This window comes from Octopus sinensis, linkage group LG30, assembly GCF_006345805.1.
Source record: "Octopus sinensis linkage group LG30, ASM634580v1, whole genome shotgun sequence".
In the NCBI taxonomy this organism is placed as follows: Eukaryota; Metazoa; Mollusca; class Cephalopoda; order Octopoda; family Octopodidae; genus Octopus; species Octopus sinensis.
In genome coordinates this window covers 1,757,632-1,779,931 of record NC_043026.1, presented here as the reverse complement: position 1 = coordinate 1,779,931, position 22,300 = coordinate 1,757,632, and the positions used below count along the sequence as shown (strand labels likewise).

Below are 22,300 nucleotides of genomic sequence, written 5' to 3'. Positions count from 1 at the left end.
GCTTTAAAAAACTAAGTCCTCGGGTCGATTTCTCCAACTAAAACACTTGAAGGTAATGCTCCAGTATGGCCACAGTCAAATGCCTGACACAAGTAAAAGAATAAAAACAAAGATTACATTTAACAGAATAATCGGAATACTAAGAAGTTAAAAGGATCCAAGTCCTTCTCGAAAATTGCAATTAATTTATGTTCCAACAACAACAACAACAACAACAATAACAATAACAATAATAATAATAATAATAATAATAATAATAATAACAATAATAATAATAATAATAATCACCATCATCATCATGTACACTTTTCCATGCTTGCATTGGAAAACATTGATGTCCAGGTGACAAAAACAAAGTCACAGCAGACATTTCTTTTGATTTCTGGACAGAAGCAAATAGAAAATAACACTTACTGACCAAAAACGAAAAAAAAATTTTTTATTTTGTTATCCAGATTTGGGAAAGTGATGGTCGGAAAACTGGCAGACAGCGACTGCTTTGAAGGAAAGACTGGCAACTGGCCAAAGCCTTTTTGTGGATGACCCTTCAAGCATTTTCTCAAGTCTCTTGTTCAGTCAGTATCCATGATGAAGAGTCATAGAGAAGTACCCTGAACAACTATTTCCTTCATTTATTTTACTTGCTTCAGTCATTTGACTGTGGCCATGCTGGAGCACTGCCTTGAAGCTTTTTAGTCAAACAAATCAACTGCAACACTTATTTTTTTAAGTCTAGTACTTACTCTATCGGCCTCTTTTTTGCAAAATGCTAAGCTATGGGGAAGTAAACACACCAACACCAGTTATCAGGGGGGGGGGGGCAAACACAAAGACACACACACACATACATATATATAATTGTTAAAGAGATGTTTGCCTTGCCTTAACGCTTGTTGTCCTCTTTAACAATTATATATCTGCCGCATCGGAAATCTGCAATGGCTCCCATAACTATCGTCTCAGTTATAACCTTGGAGTAATCCATAACAGCACTTACCTGGCGTACCTAATCGTTTAGATCACCTGTGAACTAAACCCCCATACTTTGTGTGTGTGTGTGTATATACATATATATATATATATACACAGTTTCTGTCTACCAAATCCATTCACAAGGCTTTGGTCAGCCCAAGATTACAGCAGAAGACAATTGCCCAAGGTGCCACACAGTGGGACTGAACCTGGAACCATGTGGCTGGGAAGCAAGCTTCTTACCCCACACACCCACCCCTGCACCTTGAAGGATCCTCTCTTTGGACTTCCAAGAGATCTTCCTTCCTTTTGCCCATCTTTTACCTTTTGTTTTTTACTTCTTTCGGTCATTAGACTGGTCTATTTTGCCGAACTGCTAAGTAACAGGAATGTAAATAAACCAACACTAGTTATCAAATAGTGGTGGGAGACAAATGCAGACACAAAGACACACACTCATATATACTAATTGGACCCATGAAAAATTCACGAAAAACATTAAAAATGTAAGCATCTGTAAACGTTGTACTGGTGCCATGAGAAATGTTTGTATATTATGACCGTTCTGAGTTCAAATTCTGCCAAGGTCGACTTTGCCTTTCATCCTTTGGGGCTCGATAAATTAAATACCAGTTGTGTACTGGGGTCGATCTAATCAACTGCTCCCCCTCCCAACAAACATTTCAGGCCTAGAAAAGTGTATAGTCACAATTATAGAATATAGAAAGTAATGTAACACCAATGACTATCTAATCCAACCAAAATATCTCAGTTGCACAAACATAAACGGAATTACTATTCAACCTTAGAATATGTCGTACGAACTCAAAGAACCTTCTTGGTTGAGTTGTACGGAACGTTTTGCAAGTATTCTTGTAGTCTTTTACTTCTTTCAATCATTTAGTGAAAGAAATTAATCTCTGGACTTATTCCCTGTAAGCCTGGTGCTTATTCTATCAGTCTCTTCTGCTGAACAGCTAAGTTACAGAGAGGCAGAATGCACCAACATCGGTGTGAAGTAATGGTGGTGGTGTGGGGACACACATGATGGGCTTCAAAGTGGTAGTGATGCTGGCTGGGGCGATTTTGTGGTTTGCTGGTCTGTCGAGAGAGATCCACTGCACAATCATATACATACAGACACATACATACATACACATACCTAGAGAGAGAGAGACAGACAGACAGACAGTAAGTGTCAGATAGTCCACAATGAAGTTTTCAGCTCTCTCTCTCTCTCTCTCTCTCTCTCTCTCTCTCTCTCTCTCTCTCTCTCTCTCTCTGCCTGTTGCTTTGTCACTGACTGGAATTGTTTTAGTTGTCTTCAAAACTGAAATTGACATCCAATATTTGCTGTGTGTAAGTATCTACTGTCTCTCTCACTCTCTCTCTTTCACTTCCTTTCTGTCCCTCTTCTCTACCGCTTTGCTACTTTGAAATGTGACACACACCACAGGTACATGCAAAACAAAAGGTTAGTGTATTAATATTATTGATATATATATATGTATAATATATATATATATATATATATATATATATATTATATATATATATATATATATATATATATATATATATATATAACAAGAAGCTTTATGAAAATAAACAAAAGACGAAGGCGGGTGGAGTACAAACAAACAATTGTATTAGTATGGCGCTCAGGAATAGAAATAAAACAATGTATATATATATATATATATATATATATATATATATATATATATATATATAACAAGAAGCTTTATGAAAATAAACAAAAGACGAAGGCGGGTGGAGTACAAACAAACAATTGTATTAGTATGGCGCTCAGGAATAGAAATAAAACAATGTATATATATATCATCATCATCATCGTTTAACGTCCGTTCTGATGATGATATATATATACATTGTTTTATTTATATTCCTGAGCGCCATACTAATACAATTGTTTGTTTGTACTCCACCCGCCTTCGTCTTATCTGGCAATGTTTCTACAGCTGGATGCCCTTCCTAACGCCAACCACTCCGTGAGTGTAGTGGGTGCTTTTTACGTGCCACCTGCACAGGTGCCAGGCGAGGCTGGCAACGGCCACGGTCGGATTGGTGTATTTTATGTGCCACCGGCACGGAAGCCAGTCGAGGCGGCGCTGGCATCGGCCACGAGTCGGATAGTGCTTTTTACGTACCACCAGACCAGGGATCCTGGCTGGTTCAATTCGATTTCGATTTCGCTTTCACTTGCCCCAACATGTCTTCGCAAGCAAAGGGGGTTGGCATGGGTGCCTGTCGTCGGATGAGGTTCTATATCGACTTCACTTGCCTCAACAGGTCTTTGTGTCCAAGGGAGGAAAGGCATTCATAAGTGGGCTGGGCTCACTTGTCCTGCCTGGTCTTCTCACGTACAGCATATTTCCAGAGGTCTCGGTCGCTGGTCATTTCCTCAGTGAGGCCTAAAGTTCGAAGGTCGTGCTTCACCACCTCGTCCCAGGTTTTCCTGGGTCTACCTCTTCCACGGGCTCCCTCAACTGTTAGGGATTGGCACTTTCTCACACACCTATCTTCATCCATTCTCGCCACATGACCATACCAGCGCAATCGTCTCTCTTGCACACCACAACTGATGCTTCTTAGGTACAACATTTCTCTCAAGGTACTAATGCTCTGTCGAGTATGTACACTGACATTACACATCCATCGGAGCATACTGGCTTCATTACTCACGAGCTTACGCATGTCCTCAGCAGTCACGGCCCATGTTTCACTGCCATGTAGCATGGCTGTTCATACACATGCATCTATATATATATACATATATATGTGTGTATATATATATATACTAGCATTAAAGACCCGTCGTTGCCGGGTCATAGTGCTAGTGCATGTGTATATGTGTATATATATGTGTACATATTACATGTACATCTATATATATACATTAATTAATTGTTATCGCCATATTAATATGGCATTCTTATAGATATAAGAATAATCGCTGCCGCTGGTCAGCTCCATGAGGCCACTGCCATCAAGATAGCTATTGATACACGATCTGTATCCATTATAACCTTCGAACAAGGGAGGTCAGCCGCTTCACAATGCCAGTCCAACAGCTACAGATGCGTTTCGGGGTATTGCCCCTTGTCAATGTAGCGCAGTCAGACCGCAGGTGTCGTCACTGACGTCTCTGTTCGAAGGTTTCTATTTACCTAGTTTCAGTGGAATACATCCACTTGTTTTCAATAATAGAAATATTAAAATTACTAAGTCTCTATAAATAGCTATCTTGATGGCAGCGATTATTCTTATATCTATAAGAATGCCATATTAATATGGCGATAACAATTAATTTCCAGTAAACGCTGCCGCAATCTCTTTTATAGAGACTTAGTAATTTTAATATTTCTATTATATATATATACATCTACACATAAAATACAAAATACAAAGTTATATCTTGATATCGCTAGTGATAACAATACTCAAAATATATAACAGACTGGAATTGTTAGCCCGTCTCTTGTAATTTCGATCAATTGTATCTTGTCCTCCCTCTTGTATAGAAGTGTGGCTATAATTCAGCCTACCTCTACTTCTGGGGGGGGGGGGGACATTTAAAATTTTTTTTCCGGGATGTCCTACGTCCCAGATATAAAGGTAAAAATAAAATATTTCCACTTTGCAAGGTTCGAGTCGAGTACTCCCTTGCACGCTCCGTTGACTCGAACCTTGCTTCTATTGTGGCGAATTTACCGCCTCTAGTTAGATATCTTTCATAGTCGCACCAAGACACTTTTTGATGGTGCTTTCCTCCAGGTGTTCAAATCTTTTTTTTTCTCTACATTGTATACTTTATAGACAATAGTCTTTTCTTTAATTTAATGGACTATTCCATTTCTGCGCATTAATTTTATTTTATTCCCATTCCTGTGAAACCACTTATTCAAGTTCAAGTCATTGATGCAATTTTATACCAATTGCTATTTTTACTTTTGTTATGTTACAATTATATTATACTTTAGTTTGATTTTAATTATTACTTACTACAAATAATTCAATTGTTATTATTATTTTTATTGTTAAAGTGAAAGTATCTGACATAAAATAGAGAAATGTTTTTGTTTCACTTTTAACACGTAATACTGAAATAGTGGAGAAGATATGATATGGCTATGGGCTCGCTCTAGGCAAGAAGTTGAACATTTTTTTTGCCCATGAAACTACATGGACCCTAAGTAAGACAGAGACACACATTCTCAGTTTTATATCTATAAAGATATAGATATATATATATATATAGAACAAGCTTCCTTCAGTTTCTGTCTCCCAAATCTACTCTCAAGGCTTTGGTCAGCCCAACACCATAGTAGAAAACACCTACCCAAGGTGCCATGTAGTAGGACTGAACTTGGAACCATATGGTTGGGAAGCAAGTTTCTTACCACAAGGCCATGCTTGCACCTATACATACTTTTGCACAAAGACACACGCACCTACACATACTTTCACACAAACATACTTATACACACACAGAACTGAATGTAAGTGAAAGACAAATATTCCTGAGAAGAGGAGGGCAGATGATGGCACTGACCTGGGCTGCGATTTTACCCTTCCCCATCTTCAGATCCGATCGAACGACAACAACAAACTTCATTTCTCCATTATTGGCCAATCCACCAATCTGAAACATACAAAGGAAAACACATCAATATTACCATCATCACCAACACAAACATCATCATCAGCGAAATCATCAACATCATCATCTCCTTTGTAATTATCATCATCAACATCATCATCATAATCATCAAAATCGTCACCATCCTCATTATTACCACTGCCATCATAATTGACATCATCATTACCATCATCATCAATATCATCAACATCACCATCATCATCTCAATCTTAATTACCATCATCAACATTCGTCATAATTATTACCATCTTCATCATGATCATTGCCAATCCTAATTGCTGTCACCATTATCTCTAATCCTCTTTCACTCAGGGCACTTCCTATTGTCTCAAATTCACGGAGTACCTCGACCCCACATCTCTTTGTTTCTCTCACTTTCCAGCTGGGCAAGCCATGTATTACCTCTTCAGCAAGACACTTGCCTCTCTCCTTCCATCATAGTTTCTTATTCCTCCAATCTATACCCCACTCAGTTGATGGGGTCTTATCGTGCAGCTACTTGGCAACCTCACTGGTGCAGGTGCCACATACAATACAACTAGTGCACTCTGTTGAGTGGTTGACATTAAGAAGGGGATCCCAGCCAGGGAAAACCATGCCAAGACAGACATAGAATCTGGCAGGGCCCGCTGGATCATCTCTTCTCACCAATTTGTCCAACCCATGCCAGTATCGAAAAAGGGACCGTAAATCTTGACTGTTCTTTTATTCTTTCACTTGTTTCAGTCACTTGACTGCAGCCATGCTGGAGCATTGCCTTTAGTCGAACAAATCAACCCCAGGACTTATTCTTTGTAAGCCTAGTACTTATTCTATCAGTCTCTTTTGCCAGACCACTAAGTTACAAGTATGTAAAGACACCAACATCGGTTGTCAAGTGATGGTGTAGAGGGGGATAAACACAGACACACAAATACATACATATATATATATATCATTGTCATTTAACATACGCTTTCCATGCTAGCATGGGTTGGACGATTTGACTGAGGTCTGGCGAACCAGACTCCAGTCTGATCTGGCAGAGTTTCTACAGCTGGATGCCCTTCCTAACGCCAACCACTCCAAGAGTGTAGTGGGTGCTTTTACGTACCACTGGTACGAGGGCCAGTTTGGTGATACTGGCAATGGCCACACCCAAATGGTGCTTTTTACGTGCCACCTGCACAAGAGCCAGTCCAGCGGCACTGGCGCCGACCTCGCTCGAATATTTCACATGCCACCAGCTCAAGTGCTAGTAAGGCGACGCGGTAACAATCACACTTGAATGGTGTGCTTAACGTGCCATTGGCACAGAGGCGAGCTTGTTGCTCTGGCAACGATCTCACTCATATGGTACTCTTAGCGCTCCACTAGCAATGGATGCCAGTCACTGAAATTGATTTCGACTTCGATTTCACTTGCCTCAACTGGTCTTCGCAAGCAGAGTTTAGTGTCCAATGAAGAAAAGGCACACATAAGTGGACTGGTTACACCCCTAGCATAGGCCACAAGGTTATGGTCACACTTGCGCTTGCCGAGTCTTCTCAAGCACAGCATATTTCCAGAGGTCCCGGTCACTAGTCATTGCCTCGGTGAGGCCCAATATTTGAAGGTCATGCTTCACCACCTCATCCCAGGTCTTCCTGGGTCTACCTCTGCCACAGGTTCCCTCAACTGCTCGGGTGTGGCACTTTTTCACACAACTATCTTCATCCATTCTCACCACATGACCATACCAGCGCAGTTGTCTCTCTTGCACACCACATCTGATGCTTCTTAGGTCCAACTTTTCTCTCAAGATACTTACACTCTGTTGAGTATGCACACTGACATTACACATCCATCAGAGCATACTGGCTTCATTCCTTGCGAGCTTACGCATATCCTCAGCAGTCACAGCCCATGTTTCACTGCCATTTAGCATAGCTGTTCGTACACATGCGTCATACAATCTGCCTTTTACTCTGAGCGAGAGGCCCTTTGTCACCAGCAGAGGTAAGAGCTCTCTGAACTTAGCCCAGGCTATTCTTATTCTAGCAGCTACACTTTCAGTGCACCCTCCTCCGCTACTAACTTGGTCACCTAGGTAACGGAAGCTATCAACTACTTCTAGTTTTTCTCCCTGGAATGTGGCGGAAGTTGTTCTCTGGACATTTTCAGTGTTATTTATAGCGTCCAAGCATCTGCCACATACGAAAACTATCCTCCCAGTTAGCCTTCCTTTGATATTGCTGCACCTCTTATGTGTCCATAGCTTACACTTGGTGCATCTTATAGAGTTTCTACCTACACCTTTTCTACAGATCGAGCAGGGCCATCTTCCTGAAGACATTTGTGGATTGTCTTCCTTCCTACTTATTAGTACTTTGGTTTTAGCTAGGTTGACTAGGCCCCTCGAGCTAGGCCCCTCGATTCTAAACCCTCCTTCCACACCTGGAACTTCTCCTCCAGTTCTGATAGTGACTCAGCAATTAGAGCAAGGTCATCAGCATAGAGGAGCTCCCAGGGGCATTCTGTCTTGAATTCTTCCGTTATTGCCTGGAGGACTATGATAAATTCCTATTTATCATAGTCCTCCAGTTGTCTTCTACCCCATGTGAAGCTATATCCCCTTCTACTTGGTGGAAGGAGGTCTAGGTGAAGAAAGTGGTTATCAAAAGAGGGAGTATTATTTGCCAATGGCAGAACACGTTTTTTTCATAGAAAATTGGATGACAGTGACACTCTCTTTTACTTGTTTCAGTCATTTGACTGCAGCCATGCTGGAGCACCACCTTTAGTTGAGCAAATCGACCCCAGGACTTATTCTTTGTAAGCCTGGTACTTATTCTAGCAGTCTCTTTTGCCGAACCACTAAGTTACGGGGTCATAAACACACCAGCATCGGTTCTCAAGCGATGTTGGGGAGACAAACACAGACACACAAACACACATACATATATACAACAGGCCTCTTGCAGTTTCCGTCTACTAAATCCACAGACAAGGCTTTGGTCAGCCCGAGGTTATAGTAGAAGACACTTGCCCAAGGTGCCACGCAGTGAGACTGAACCCGGAATTATGTGGTTGGTAAACAAGCTACTTACCACACAGCCACTCCTATCATCACACAATATCAAGATAAGAAGACACAAACACACACATACACGTATATGCACAATAACAAAAAACATATCTGTATGTATATATATACATATACATGGATAGATAGAGTGGGGGGGGGAGAAATTTAAGCAAAGTCAACTCCAATGTTGGGACCAACGTCATGCAAGCATGAACACATTCTGGCAAAATGCCGCTGCTCTAAATGGAAACCTTACCTGTGACTTTGGTTTTGTGGCATGAAGCAAAGCAGGTCTTGCTGTCCACTCAACAAAATACATAGTAAATGATTCACAAGCACGTGAGCAAACTGAGTCCTCAACTTGTTCCCTTTGCCAAATGGTTTGCAAGACACCAGCAGACCTCAAGAGACACGTTTGTGTCCATTGAACATGACTACTGCTTTATTTTATTGAACAGTCACTTGAATCCATCATAGAAAGATAGAAAAAGAGAGTGAGAGAGAAAGAACTATACATATATGCACAATGAGTTTCTTTCAGTTTCCATTCACCAAATTTACTCAGAAGGCTTTAGTCAGCCTATGGCTGTAGCAGAAGATACTTGTCCAAGGCACCACAGAGTGGGATTGAACCAGAAACCATACGGCTTGGAAGCGACCTTTTTAACCCCGCAGCCATGCTTGCACCTATATAAGAGTCATACACAATAAGTTTAATAAAACTTTATGAGGTTGAGCATCACCTCTGTGAGATGACCTCTGGTAGTTTGCTCTGCTTGAGAAGACACATCAGGCTAAGCAAAATCAGGGTCACCCACACAGACAGGAATGTCCTTTGCAGCAGCAATCACATCTTCCCACCACTTCTTTGTCCTAATGGAGAAGCCAAGTATCCCCTCTGGTCATCCCACAGGTGCTGGTGTTCTGTAAAAATGCACCCATGCTGGTGCCAGCACCACATGGGACAACATCCGTACTGGTGTCACATAAAAAAGTACATGTGCCAACGCCAGGTAAGAAAGTACCCATGTCAGAGCCACGTAAAAAAGCAGGCAGTTCACTCTGTAAAATGGTTGGCGTTAGGAAGGGCATCAGCTGTAGAAGCAATACCCAAACAGATGACTGAAGCCTGGTGCAGATCTTCCCAGCTCCTATCAAGCCATCCAACCCATGCCAGCATGGAAAGACAGACGTGAAACAATGGTGATGACGATGATGATTATGAAAGAGTAACTTGTGATAATCTCACGTTGGATCTGGCATAAACTGACAATGAGGAGGAGACAAAAATTATATGGGATTCTTCATAAACTTACCTCATCTGTCATGAACTTTGGAGTACGTGCAAAGAGTTTCCTCTGGAATAACAAAGTCAACGTTATCCCTATTCCTAATCCTGCTGACAAGGCTAATGCCAAATTCATTTCATTGTCATTCAACTTCATGTTGTTGCATCAGGTTAATGCTAAGACTGATGGGAAGGAAAAGAAAAAAAGGAAAAGATAAGGTTAGACATGAACCTAAACTTTGTTGCTTGACCTCAGAAAAGAGGCCACACCAACATTCTGTCAGTTACAATGAACAGGGTTCCAGTTGATCCAATCAATGGAACAGCCTGAACGTGAAATTAACATGCAAGTAGCTGAGCACTCCACAGACATGCATACCCTTAATGCAGTTCTTAGGGGTATTCAGCATGACATAGAATGAGACTATATATATATTTCATCCAAGACTATTGAAAAGGTTGCAAGATGCAGTGAAAATTTTAGGAAAATAAAAATAAGTGGAAATTTTAAGGGTGGGTGTGTTAAATTATAAGGCACAAAAAGAAAATGACTCTCCCCAGACACAACAGTATATATATATATATATACACACACACATACATACATATTTCACTTAGGCATTGCCAGACGAATAACCTGGTCACATCTGCTTCAGAACAAAGAGTAATAAGAAACCGAGATGACAAAGGATGATTATCCTCTGACCTTCGTTGGCTTACAGCTGTTTCTAGTTTAAAAAGTATGAGTGGTTGTGTGGTAAGAAGCTTGCTTCCCAACCACATGGTTCCGGGTTCAGTCCCACAGGTGGCACCTTGGGCAAGTCTCTTCTACTATAGCTTTGGGTTGACCAAAGCCTTGTGAGTGGATTTGCTAGACAGAAACTCTGTGTGTGTGTGTGTGTGTGTGTGTGTGTGTGTGTGTATGTCTTTGTGTACCTGTGTTTGTACCCCTACCATTGCTTGATACTGATGTTGGTGTGTTTACATCCCTGTAACTTAACAGTTCAGCAAAAGAGGCCAATAGAATAAGTACTAGGCTTGCAAAGAATAAGTCCTGGGGTTGATTTGTTTGACTAAAGGCAGTGCTCCAGCATGGCCAGGGTCAAATGACTGAAACAAGTAAAAGAGTAAAAGAATATATATATGCATGTATTTGTTATCTTGTTTACTGACTGACTGTATATGTGTGTATGTATGTATGTGTATGTATGTATGTATGTATGTATGTATGTATGTATGTATGTATGTATGTATGTATGTATGTATGTATGTATGTATGTATGTATGTATGTATGTATGTATGTATGTATGTATGTATGTATGTATGTATGTATGTATGTATGTATGTATGTATGTATGTATGTATGTATGTGTATGTATGTATGTATTTATGTGTATGTGTATGTATGTATGTATGTACGTGTCCATGTGTTTGTGTATCAACGTGGCATTCATTGCCTTGTAAACAATAGCTTCCTGACAAATCTTGGAATGCAATCTTTGCACACAAAAAGGGCTCCTTTCTTTCCAGTTCCCTGCATTAAACATTTTCATGCTTTTCGCTGTTCATCAGACTAAGAGATAATTACTTGGAAACACGCTGGAGTTGGTGACAGGAAGGAGATGAAGACCCCGAAAAGTCTGCTTCAACATACTCTTGTATGTTCTGCAATGCAAGAAAACAAAATACTGTGTGTGTGTGTGATCTTAAAACCAAGGTGTCACTTAAAAAGCACTGGTAATGGTACGTGTAAAAAGCAGCCAACCCAGTTTGCTCTGTAAAGTGGTTGGCATTAGGAAGAGCATCCTGCTGTAGAAGCCAGGCCAAAACAGACTATGGAACCTGGTCCAGTCTTCTGGTGCACCACCACATACACACATACAGGGACGGATGGAAAATGAATGAAACTGCTTTTATAATGGTGACACTGATTTACAACTATTGTGCAATGTCAAGACAAGGAGAAACAAACATACACACACTTATCGGTCAGTCGGTCGGTAGATATATAGATAGAAACGTGAGCACGCCGGGCGAAATGCTCAGTGGTATTTCATCTGCCATTACGTTCTGAGTTCCAAATCTGCTGAGGTCGACTTTGCCTTTCATCCTTTCAGGGTCGATTAAATAAGTACCAGTTACGCATTGGGGTCGATGTAATCAACTTAATCCGTTTGTCTGTCCTTGTTTGTCCTCTCTGTGTTTAGCCCCTTGTGGGTAGTAAAGAAATAGATATATTTACATATATATATGCAGTGGTATACTTATGAAGGATTTTGGAGGGGTTGTGTTGTGATGAGAGTCGCAATGCCCCCTTGCGAGAAACAGACTGGATCAGGGATTATAAATAGTCAGAGTGAATTTTGTGTGTTAGTTCGAGTTGAGTTCAGGGTGAAGTTGGAAGGTGTCGGTTGGTTAGTGTTCCTTTGAATCGTTACGTTGTTATTATGGCTGCATTGTTATCTTGTTTACTGTTACTACACAGGTACCGTGTATCTAAACCATCTGTTACAATATCATGGTGGTACCACGACATTTGGAGGTGGAGGTTGGCACCAAGTTTTGGCATAAAGGGCTATACCAGCTCCTGAAATGGACATCACTGCATTATTCCAAAGACCCCAGCTATCCCGTCTAAAATGAGGACCATATACTACAGTAGCTTGGGATTCAGGGGCCCACAGCTATTCAAAGCCTTGCCAAAACATCTGAGAGATCTTCATGGAGTAAGGGTAGATGTTTCGAGAAACAACTTCACCTCTTTCTGTCCAAGGTTCCAGATGAACCAATATATGGCAAGAAACTCAACAGAGGGCAGCAGTGTCGCTCTCCCTCCTTCACTAAAAGCCAATCGCATAAGAATGGCAATGGAAAAGGTGATTGCACTGGTGGTGCTGAAACATGTAAAAGAATATATGACAAACTTTATTCAATTTCCGTCTACCAAATCCACTCACAAGTCTGCCAAGGACTTTAGTGGAAGACAATTGCCCAAAGTTCCATGTGGTAGGACTAAACCTGGAACCATGTAGGTGGGAAACAAACTTCTCAAACACACAATTATGCACATGCCTGATACAGCAAAGAGAAAAAGAGTTGAGGGAGAATACAGCAGCAATTCAGTAATAACTGAGACTGTTCCATCTATTTTATTTTAGTGACTATGGAAGAGTCTATTGTAATTGTTACAGCTGTAAAGTAAAAGAATAAGAATCCGCAGGCCTGGCTGGGTAGTGAGTAGCTTGCTTCCCAACCAAATGTGTGGCACCTTGGGTGTTTTCTCCTATAGCCTCAGGTTGACAAAGGCCTTGTGAGTGGATTTGGTAGACAGACACTGAAAGAAGCTCATTGTGTGTGTGTGTATATATATATCACCACTTGTCAACCAGTGTTGGTGTGTTTATATTCCCGTAAATTAGGCAGTTTGGCAAAAGAGACCAATAGAATAAGTACCAGGCTTTAAAAAATAACAAATAGTGGGGTTGATTCATTTGCATAAAATTTTTCAAAGTGGTTCCCCAGCATGGCCACAGTCAAATGAGTGAAACAAGTACGAAAAATAAAAGAAATAGGTCTTTTCCTCCTCCTGATGGGCTGATCAACTGTGATAAATCATCATCATCATCATTTAACGTCTGCCTTCTATGTTAGCATGGCTTGGATGGTTTGACAGGAGCCATCCAGGCACGGGATTGCACCAGACCTCAGTGTCTACTTTGGCATAGTTTTTTACAGCTGGATACCCTTCCTAACACCAATCACCCCACAGAGTGAACTGAGTGCTTATTACATGGCAACAGCACAGGTGAAGTCAGTTTTGGCATACCCTTCCAAATGCCAACCTCTTTACAGTGTGGACTGGATGCGTTTTACATGGCACCAGCACTGCCAGGGTCTAGAATTGCAGGTCCTGTCACCATAATGAACCAGTGCTAGCATCTGATCCTCAGAAGAGAAAAGGATAAAAAAGAGCTAAAATTACTATCTTCAACTTAGTTTTTATGCCTTTCCTCACCAACGGTCATGAATGTTGAGTAACAAATGACAGATCACAACCAAGAATATGAGCAGCCAGAATGGGAGTTCTAAAGCAGGTGGTTGATAGCTCAGAGCTCCAACAGCCAGGTCAGCAGGTGGGAAAGCACAGACCAGCCCAGCCCAGAGAAGAAGTAGTCATGGGGGGGGGGGAGTGGTAGAAACAGTCCACCCCAGGCAGCACCTTCGGGTCTGCTGTAAGCAATGTGTTTGGGGGGTGGCAAGCCTCAGACGGTACTCACTCTAGCTACACTAGTGGCTGGATGTCTTGTGTAATGTAGTTCTTCGTCATGACTTCACAGACTTTAGTTCTTCATTGCCTAACTTCACACCTTCTGGTCAACTGACCACCAAAAGTCCACCTCACAGTGAAAGCACACCAAAAGTTAATAAGGAAAATGTGCATCTTGCTTTAAATCAGTCACGCAATCAATGGACATTATTCCACATTAGAATTAATTATGGATCCTTTATTTATTTTCTATAGTAGAATCCTTTTAAATTATATTTATCAGATGAGTTCTTCTATTTGCTACAGATGATTGCTTTAACTAGAACTTTATTCCCTCTTTTATAATACACTATTTTGTTTTTCACACATTCACTTGTGCAGGATTGCAAAAGCACACCCAAAGGCCAGAAACATGTTAAACATAAAATAAATACATCTGAAGCTTTTCAGGGACCCTTAAAATACCAACATGATCTCAAATTTTCTACTTTGCTTGTGTGGACCCTCAAAAAGCTTAGACGGACCTGCAGGGGTCATATGCACCCCCGTTGAGAACGACTGCTATGGAATAACTGTAGCAAGTGCAAAAGAAAGCCTTATGGAGATCTAATACAGAAACTAAACAAGGAACGTCTCAAAACCTGCAACCTAAATGGAAGAAAATAACTCCAAAAATTTGAGAAAATTTGGTACATTTTATGCCAAGGTATATACCGCTGCAATTAGAGGAAAAAAGTGGAGCGACAACGTATAAAATCACGTTAAAAATATATAATAGGATATTTGTCATAATTTATTAACCTTCTGGTCACATAATTAAATGAAATTGGAAGATTAGTATGGGTGCCTAACACTTTTGCGAAAGTATGTAATATGTATGAATAAGCCGACAATAATCTCTTCTTACTCAATCTGCGAGAAATAGCAGCCAAAACTCGCTATGTATGAACCAACAAAGACTTTTACATGACAGCCAAACCGGGTGGAAACAGTAACGAAATTTCACTGAATGCACGCCCTACTTGACTTACGGATGTATATATGTATGTATACGCCGATGAGAGATGTCTGGACTGTAGCAAGAGCTGTTAGAAACAACAGCCAAATCTCTTTCACATGACACATACTGTAATATGCATATATGCACCTTTGAGCTAATGGGAGAGGCTTCTATACGGTAGCTAGACTTCATAGAAAGCACAGAAAGCTCTCTCGAATCACACCCTCCTGACTTATGTATGCATGAGCCAATAAGAAAGACATCTACGTGGTAACAAGAGCTGTTGGAAATAACAGCCAGATTTCCCTCAAATCAAGCCCTACCGTCTTGGGAACAAGGAAATGATATATTGGACACTGTAGATGGGTATAATAATTAAGACCTCTTGTTTTACTTATATTTATGCGCAATTTCATCAATTCAAAGACACAATGGTCGCGACTGATGAACCTTTGACCACAAATTAACTGGATTTGGTAGTTATTTCGGCGTTGTAATTGGAACCTTGTTTTATTGGCCTCTGAAGGACGAAACACTCTATCAATCTTGGCGGGATTTCAACACAGAACCCAAAGGCATTTTGTTCGACGCTTTAACGATCAAAGGATTTTGCTAAATTCCACTTCTGTTTTTAACTGTAATTATTAGCAATTAAAAAGTGATTAGCAAAGTTTCGAGTTTGCTCAAAGGGAGGAAGAATGGTATTCGATAATTAATGTGCAATAAATGACATCCAGCGTCATTTATTGCCCATATTAATGCATTGAATACCAAAGCCGTAGTCAAAGTACTGAAACAAGTAAAAGATACACACACAACACGCCGATATACATAAATACATACACAACATACTTGGGATATCTTATAAAGATGGGACACGTTTTGCTTGCTGTGTTTCCGCATCCTTATGAAACATCCTATATATATATATATGTGTGTGTGTGTATGTGTGTATATATATATATATATATTATATATATATATATATAGAAAGAGAGAGAGAGAGAGAGAGGGAGATAGATATATATATATATATATCGATGTGTTCATAATGGCTAAAGCAGGAGATTTAAATTTCATACATACATAATACAAAATACTGGAGCCAGAATGATGTTTTAGCGATCTTCAAATCATCGAAGAAGAGTGAAGGGTGAAATGAAAGAAAGAGGCAACAGGCAATGGGCTGACAGTGCAGCAATATGCAGTGCGGTGCGGTGCAATGTAGTAAGTGATGCTGGAGACGGAGAGATGCAGTCACACAACTTTTGATGCTCAACTTTCTGTCATCAATGAAAGAAGAAGAAAAAAAAAGCACCGGAAGTTAAAGGGAGTGAACTCAGTGTGTCAATGTTGGAACTTTGAATCTGGGACGTTTTGTAATTGCACGGAAACAAGAACTTTAGAGAAATACTATTTTAACTTCTCTGAACAGTCCTAATTCAGCAGACGATATTATCAGAGATTTCCCAACTATTTCAATATCAGTTACAATATATTGAGCAATGTGGGCTTGTCCTTTATCTTTTATTAGCACTATGACCCGGCGTTGCCGGTTCATAGTGCTAGTGCATGCATATACAGCTGCGTGCGTGCGCACATACACGCGAGTACTGTCCAAGTTTCCGACCAATCACATACAGCTAGCTGGCATTCAATTGGCGTATCAAGTTTCGGGCCTTTTGATTCGGTTTTGGATAGAAAATTCACAAAAAATCACTTCTATTGATTTTTTTATGGCTTTGCGGGGTGACTGGGAAATGTAAAGATGTGCACGACCACCCTTGGACAGTTTTGAATGACCATAGAAAGTGCAAGCTCTCTAACTGAAAAATTGTGAATTTGTATAAAGGACACACACGCAGACAGACATTTTGCCGTTTATATATAGAGATATTATCCTCATCATTGAACGTCCACTTTCCTTGCTAGCATGGGTTGGATAGTTTGACTAAAAACTGGTAAGCCAGGAGGCTGCACCAGGTTCCGATCTGATCTGGCAAGGTTTCTATGGCTGGATACCCTTCCTAATGTCGACTACTCCAAGAGTGTAGTGGGTGCATTTTACATGCCACCATCACGGGTGGCATTGATCTGACACTGGGCTTGAAAGGTCAATACAAGCAAATGAAATCACCAAAGGTCTTGTTCATCTATCACTGCCTCCATTAGACCCAGCACTCGAATGGTGCATTTTCTTTTCAATAATTAGACTGTGGCCATGCTACAGTACTGCCTTGAATTTTTAGTTGAATGACTTTTTTTTTATTCTTAAACCTGGTACTTATTCTATCAGTCTCTTTTGTCAAACAGCTAAGTTAAAGGAACATAAACACACCAACACCAGCTGTCAAGCAGTAGTGAGGAACAAACAAACACACACACACACACACACGCATATATAAGAAAATTAAATCAATGATTATTTATTAATTACAAAATTGGACATCATGGAAAAATGATGGTGAATATATATTTTTTTTATTCTTTTACTTGTTTCAATCATTTGACTGCAGCCATACTGGAGCACTGCTCTTAGTAAAACAAATCGACCCCAGGACTTATTCTTTGTAAGTCTAGTACTTATTCTATTGGTCTCTTTTGAACTGCTAAGTTACAGGGGTACTATTCAGTGGGATTGAAGCAGAAATTATGTGGTTAGGAAGTGAACTTCTTAAGAACACAACCATGTTGAATAATATTAGATAACCTTAACTCTTTAGCATTTAAGCCAGCCATGCCCAGCCCAAATATTCTACCTGTCATGTGCTGAAACTGGTCAGATCTGGCCTCTCACCTCCAAAACTAAACAAACACATCATAGAAAACTTGAAGCTACAAAATAACACAGGGTTAATTCAAAATAATGTGGACAATAAGCAATAGACTTGACAGAGTAACCTGTAAGCTAAAGAGTTAAAGTATTCAACACCATGATGAAGATGATTATCATATTTACTTGTGTATGGGTGATGACTGTGTCTTGCAGAGTTACAGGCTGCTCTTTGGCAAGGCATAGCACCTGTTCAGCCACCTTTCCAGGGATACAGTGAAGTCAGGAGACTGCGACAAGGCAGATTGGGAAAAAGTAGCAGAAGAGCTCAACTGAGCCAACGGTGCTTCTTACATTGATGCTGAGTGAAGCAATCCTAGAAGCATCAACGGACAGGATCACCAAGCTCTATCAAGAGAGTAAGTGCAATACATCCACAGGGGTGGCATCCATGGTTGTGGAATCAACTAATGAAAGATTCAATATGACTCAAGTTCCCAATTCCAATTCATAATAATGGAATTGGAGGGAAAGAAAGAGTCATGGGAATCTGCAAAAGCAGTAAAAAAAGATTTATACTTGATTTTTAACTGAAAAACTGGAATGTGACTTATAGAAGGAGCAAAACTTTATCTGAAGGCAAAGAATTCTGTCCCAAGATTTAAATATAAACTATAGTCTAATACAATTTTATATTTCTGAGATGAGCAACTTATATGATGGACACTATTTACATTAGTTGGACTTGTGCCCTCATCTTGACTGATGCTTTCACCATGTTTTGGCTGCTGTACTCTCCAATCTTCTTTAGGAGTCTTGTGTTGAAATCGGTTGTTGTATTGGAATTTCAAACCTAACCCTTTATTTGGTCCACATTCATTCGATCTCTGCATTTTGAGGCATGACATTTTTTTATTCAATGGAATGAGAACAGTAAAGTTACCTTCTCGAGTCAAGCTGACTCATAAAGGTCAGTTTCTCGGTTTCCATGGCAGATAAATTCCCCACCTGGAAGGGACGCCAGTCCATCACAGAATTACTCATTTTTGCCAGCTGAGTGGACTGGAGCAATGTGAAATGAAGTGTTTTGCTCAAGAACACAATGTATCGCCCAGTCCAGGAATCAAAACCACAATCTTATGATCATGATGCTGACACCCTAACCACTAAGCCACAAACCTCCGTGAATGAAAATAGTGCCCCCCCCCTCCCTGTAGATCAAATAAAGAGTTAAGTTTGAAATTCTGATACAACAACTGAGTTTGACACAAGACACCTGAAGAAGGCTGGAGAATAGACCAACTGAAATGCAGTGAAAGCAACAATCAAGATGAGGCCCCCAGTCCAGCTAAAGTAAATTGTGAGGAGGATGGCATTGCTGGTGAACTCGTAAGAGACAAACTGAAGACGAGGACTCTTACTGCAGACTAGTTATTGAATAAGTAGCAAAAAAGGGACTTCTGGTTTGGTGGCAAACAAGACTCAAGATTAAAGGGCAGCTCATGCTCTCTCTCTCCTCTCTCCCCTCTCTCTCTCAGCTCTCTCTCTCTCTCTCTCTCTCTCTCTCACACATTGTAGATGATTAACGCAGAATAAACAACACTTCTTGTTTGTGGTTATTTTTATATATAGCTTAACAAAAGCTGTAAGTGTATATAAATTAGGGTACAGATTCTACATGAGTAAATATGCTGTACCAGTGGAAAGCCTATTTTGCTTTTATATTAATAAGCCGTGGGCAGGGGTATTTCACAAATACTGGGATTAGGGGACTGATACTCATCAGTTTGAGGACCATAGCTTTTGAGGAGGACCTTTAATAGCCAAAAATCTGAGAGTGAGGGCCTGGTGCTACAACTGACAAATGTAGTTCAAAGTTCAAAAGCAACACTCAACATATTGTCTGTCTTTATAATAATCAGTATCTATTACAATCCATGGCTGAGGTCACAGAGCAATGCTTTGTGGTAGGATAAAGTTCTTCTTGATAACTTTTATCTTTTTACTTGTTTCAGTCATTGGATTGCGGCCATGCTGGGGAACTGCCTTGAAGCATTCATTTGATCAAATTGACCCCAGCACTTAGCTTTAAATCTGGTAATTATTCTATCTCTTTTGCTGAACTACTAAATTAAAAGGATGTAAACAAACCAACACTGGTTGTGAAGCAGTGTAATGGGGACAGACACTAACACACCCATATCATGTCAAGCAAAAAGTAAGCAACATTTTGAACCACAAAGAATTTGTATTGGATTTTTGCTGAGTTTTGAATTTTTTCTAAACATTTTTTTGCAATTATCTGATAATACAGACATAGACTTGCCCAAATGTATCAATAAATTAACATTGATGTTTTTTACACCATTGTTACAATCATCTGAAATGGAAATGTCAAAGTGCAATATTCGAGCAGTTTTGCTATTCAACTTCAAGAAGGGATGTGAAGCAGCTGAAGCTGTTCACGATATCAACGAAACATTTGGTGAGGAAATGACCAGTGAATGGTCAGCTCAAAAATGGTTTAAATGATTTCTCAGTGGAGACCTGAACCTTGAAGATTGCGAGCATAGTGGACACCATACCTGTCATTGATGACGGTCAATTAAAGACCATCATTGAGAAAAATCCGCATAAAACCACTTGAGAACTGGCAAAAGAATTTCAAGTTAACCAGAAAACTGCTTGTAACCATTTACATGCGATTGGAAAATCAAAAAAGATCCATTTCTCGACCGTATTGTAACTTGCAATGAAAAGTGGAATCTGTACAATATCGAAAAACATTCTTTGCAGTGGTTGGACCAAAATGAAGCACTGAAAACCTTCCCGGGCGCATCCACTAGAACTTCTTAAAACCCAGAAAAACCATTATTGCAGAAACACATTATCGTGAAATTGCCAAAATGAATGAAAAACTGCTACTCCTCCATCCCAGACTGGTCAACAGAAGGGGGCCAATAATTCTTCATGACAATGCTCGGCCACATGTTTCACTAATGACACTCCAAAAGTTGAAGGAACTTGGCTACGAAGTTCTTCCCCACCCAACTTATTTCTCAGACCTTTCTCCTACTGACTACCAATTTTTCAGGTACCTTGATGGTTTCATGCGAGAGAAGGAGTTCAAAAATCAAAGTGATGCTGAATGTGTGTTCAAAGAGTTCATCAGCTCCAGGACACCAGATTTTTATGTTACCAGAGTAAACAAACTTGTAACTTGTAACTCATTGGCAAAAATCTGTTGATTGTAATGGTACTTACCTTGATGGATAAAATTTCTGCATTGTTGAAATATATTCTGATGAATTCCATGTTTCAAAACGTTGCTTACTTTTTACTCAGCCTGATACATATGATACATAGACTCAAGTGAAATTCCTTTCCTTTCTATTATATATACATACATACGAATGTAGTAGATAACATCTAGCCTTTGGCTGCATTTTGGACCCCATTGTATCCACTACTTTGATTGGTTGGTATTGGCGCAATTTGTCTCTTACTCTAGCACGCGTCAATATGCAACCCAACCAATCGCAGCCTTCTAATAAGGTCATGTGTGACACCCTGTTTTCTAACCAGCTTTGAGCCTACGATTTCTTATAAAACTCTAGCTTCTCCTTGTCTCAATGTCTTTTGGTTCCAGACCCTTAAGGTCTAGCCACTGACCACACAAGACACCGCCAGTTCCAGTGACAACACAACAGCAGCCACAGGGAGATTCACCAGCTTCGTCCAACAGCATTTGATGACCTCCATCTCCGTTGCTACCATCGTCCTAATGCCAACATCTCTCTACATACACACCTCAACAAGCAACTCGCCCTGGTTACAACACTGCACTGTTCATGAATTCCTTCACCATGGATCAACAGAGAATATACAAACTTCAAGAACTCCTGTACCAAGTCACCCAGGCAGCAGCATCACAGCCACAACTTCACATTTGACATGTGCTGCAACTGGCTCTGCATCACAGCCACAACATCTTGATACAGTATTTCAACTATCGTGTACAATTGACTACAAACTGGTATTCGTCATTCTTGTGTCTATGAACTTCTCACTTCGATGGCTACAGACTCTTTTGCTGTCTCTTCTTCATTGCCATCCTTATATGTTCTTAGCACACATACATCTATGCCCACATACACATGCATACATCTTATTTTTAGGACGGCCTGCCTACAATTCTGTATATATGATGCGCACATGTTAACATATCGATAAACCTTCTCTTAAACATTCTGCCCGGTCGTGTCTCTT

General features: G+C 40.2%; 1 protein-coding gene across 1 annotated transcript in view; it reads right to left on the bottom strand.

Annotated features, from left to right (window-relative positions):
* The window catches only part of LOC115226658 (peptidyl-tRNA hydrolase 2, mitochondrial), a 42,553-nt gene extending 25,987 nt beyond the window's left edge, over window positions 1-16,566 (bottom strand). Inside the window, exons 1-3 of the mRNA XM_029797670.2 lie at window positions 16,345-16,566; window positions 10,019-10,173; window positions 5,549-5,638 (exon numbers count right to left, since the gene is read on the bottom strand). Of these exons, the coding sequence (XP_029653530.1) occupies window positions 5,549-5,638; window positions 10,019-10,147 (219 nt within the window). The 5' untranslated portion in view covers window positions 10,148-10,173; window positions 16,345-16,566. The remainder of the gene's footprint in view (window positions 1-5,548; window positions 5,639-10,018; window positions 10,174-16,344) is intronic.
* Window positions 16,567-22,300: the final 5,734 nt, after the last annotated feature.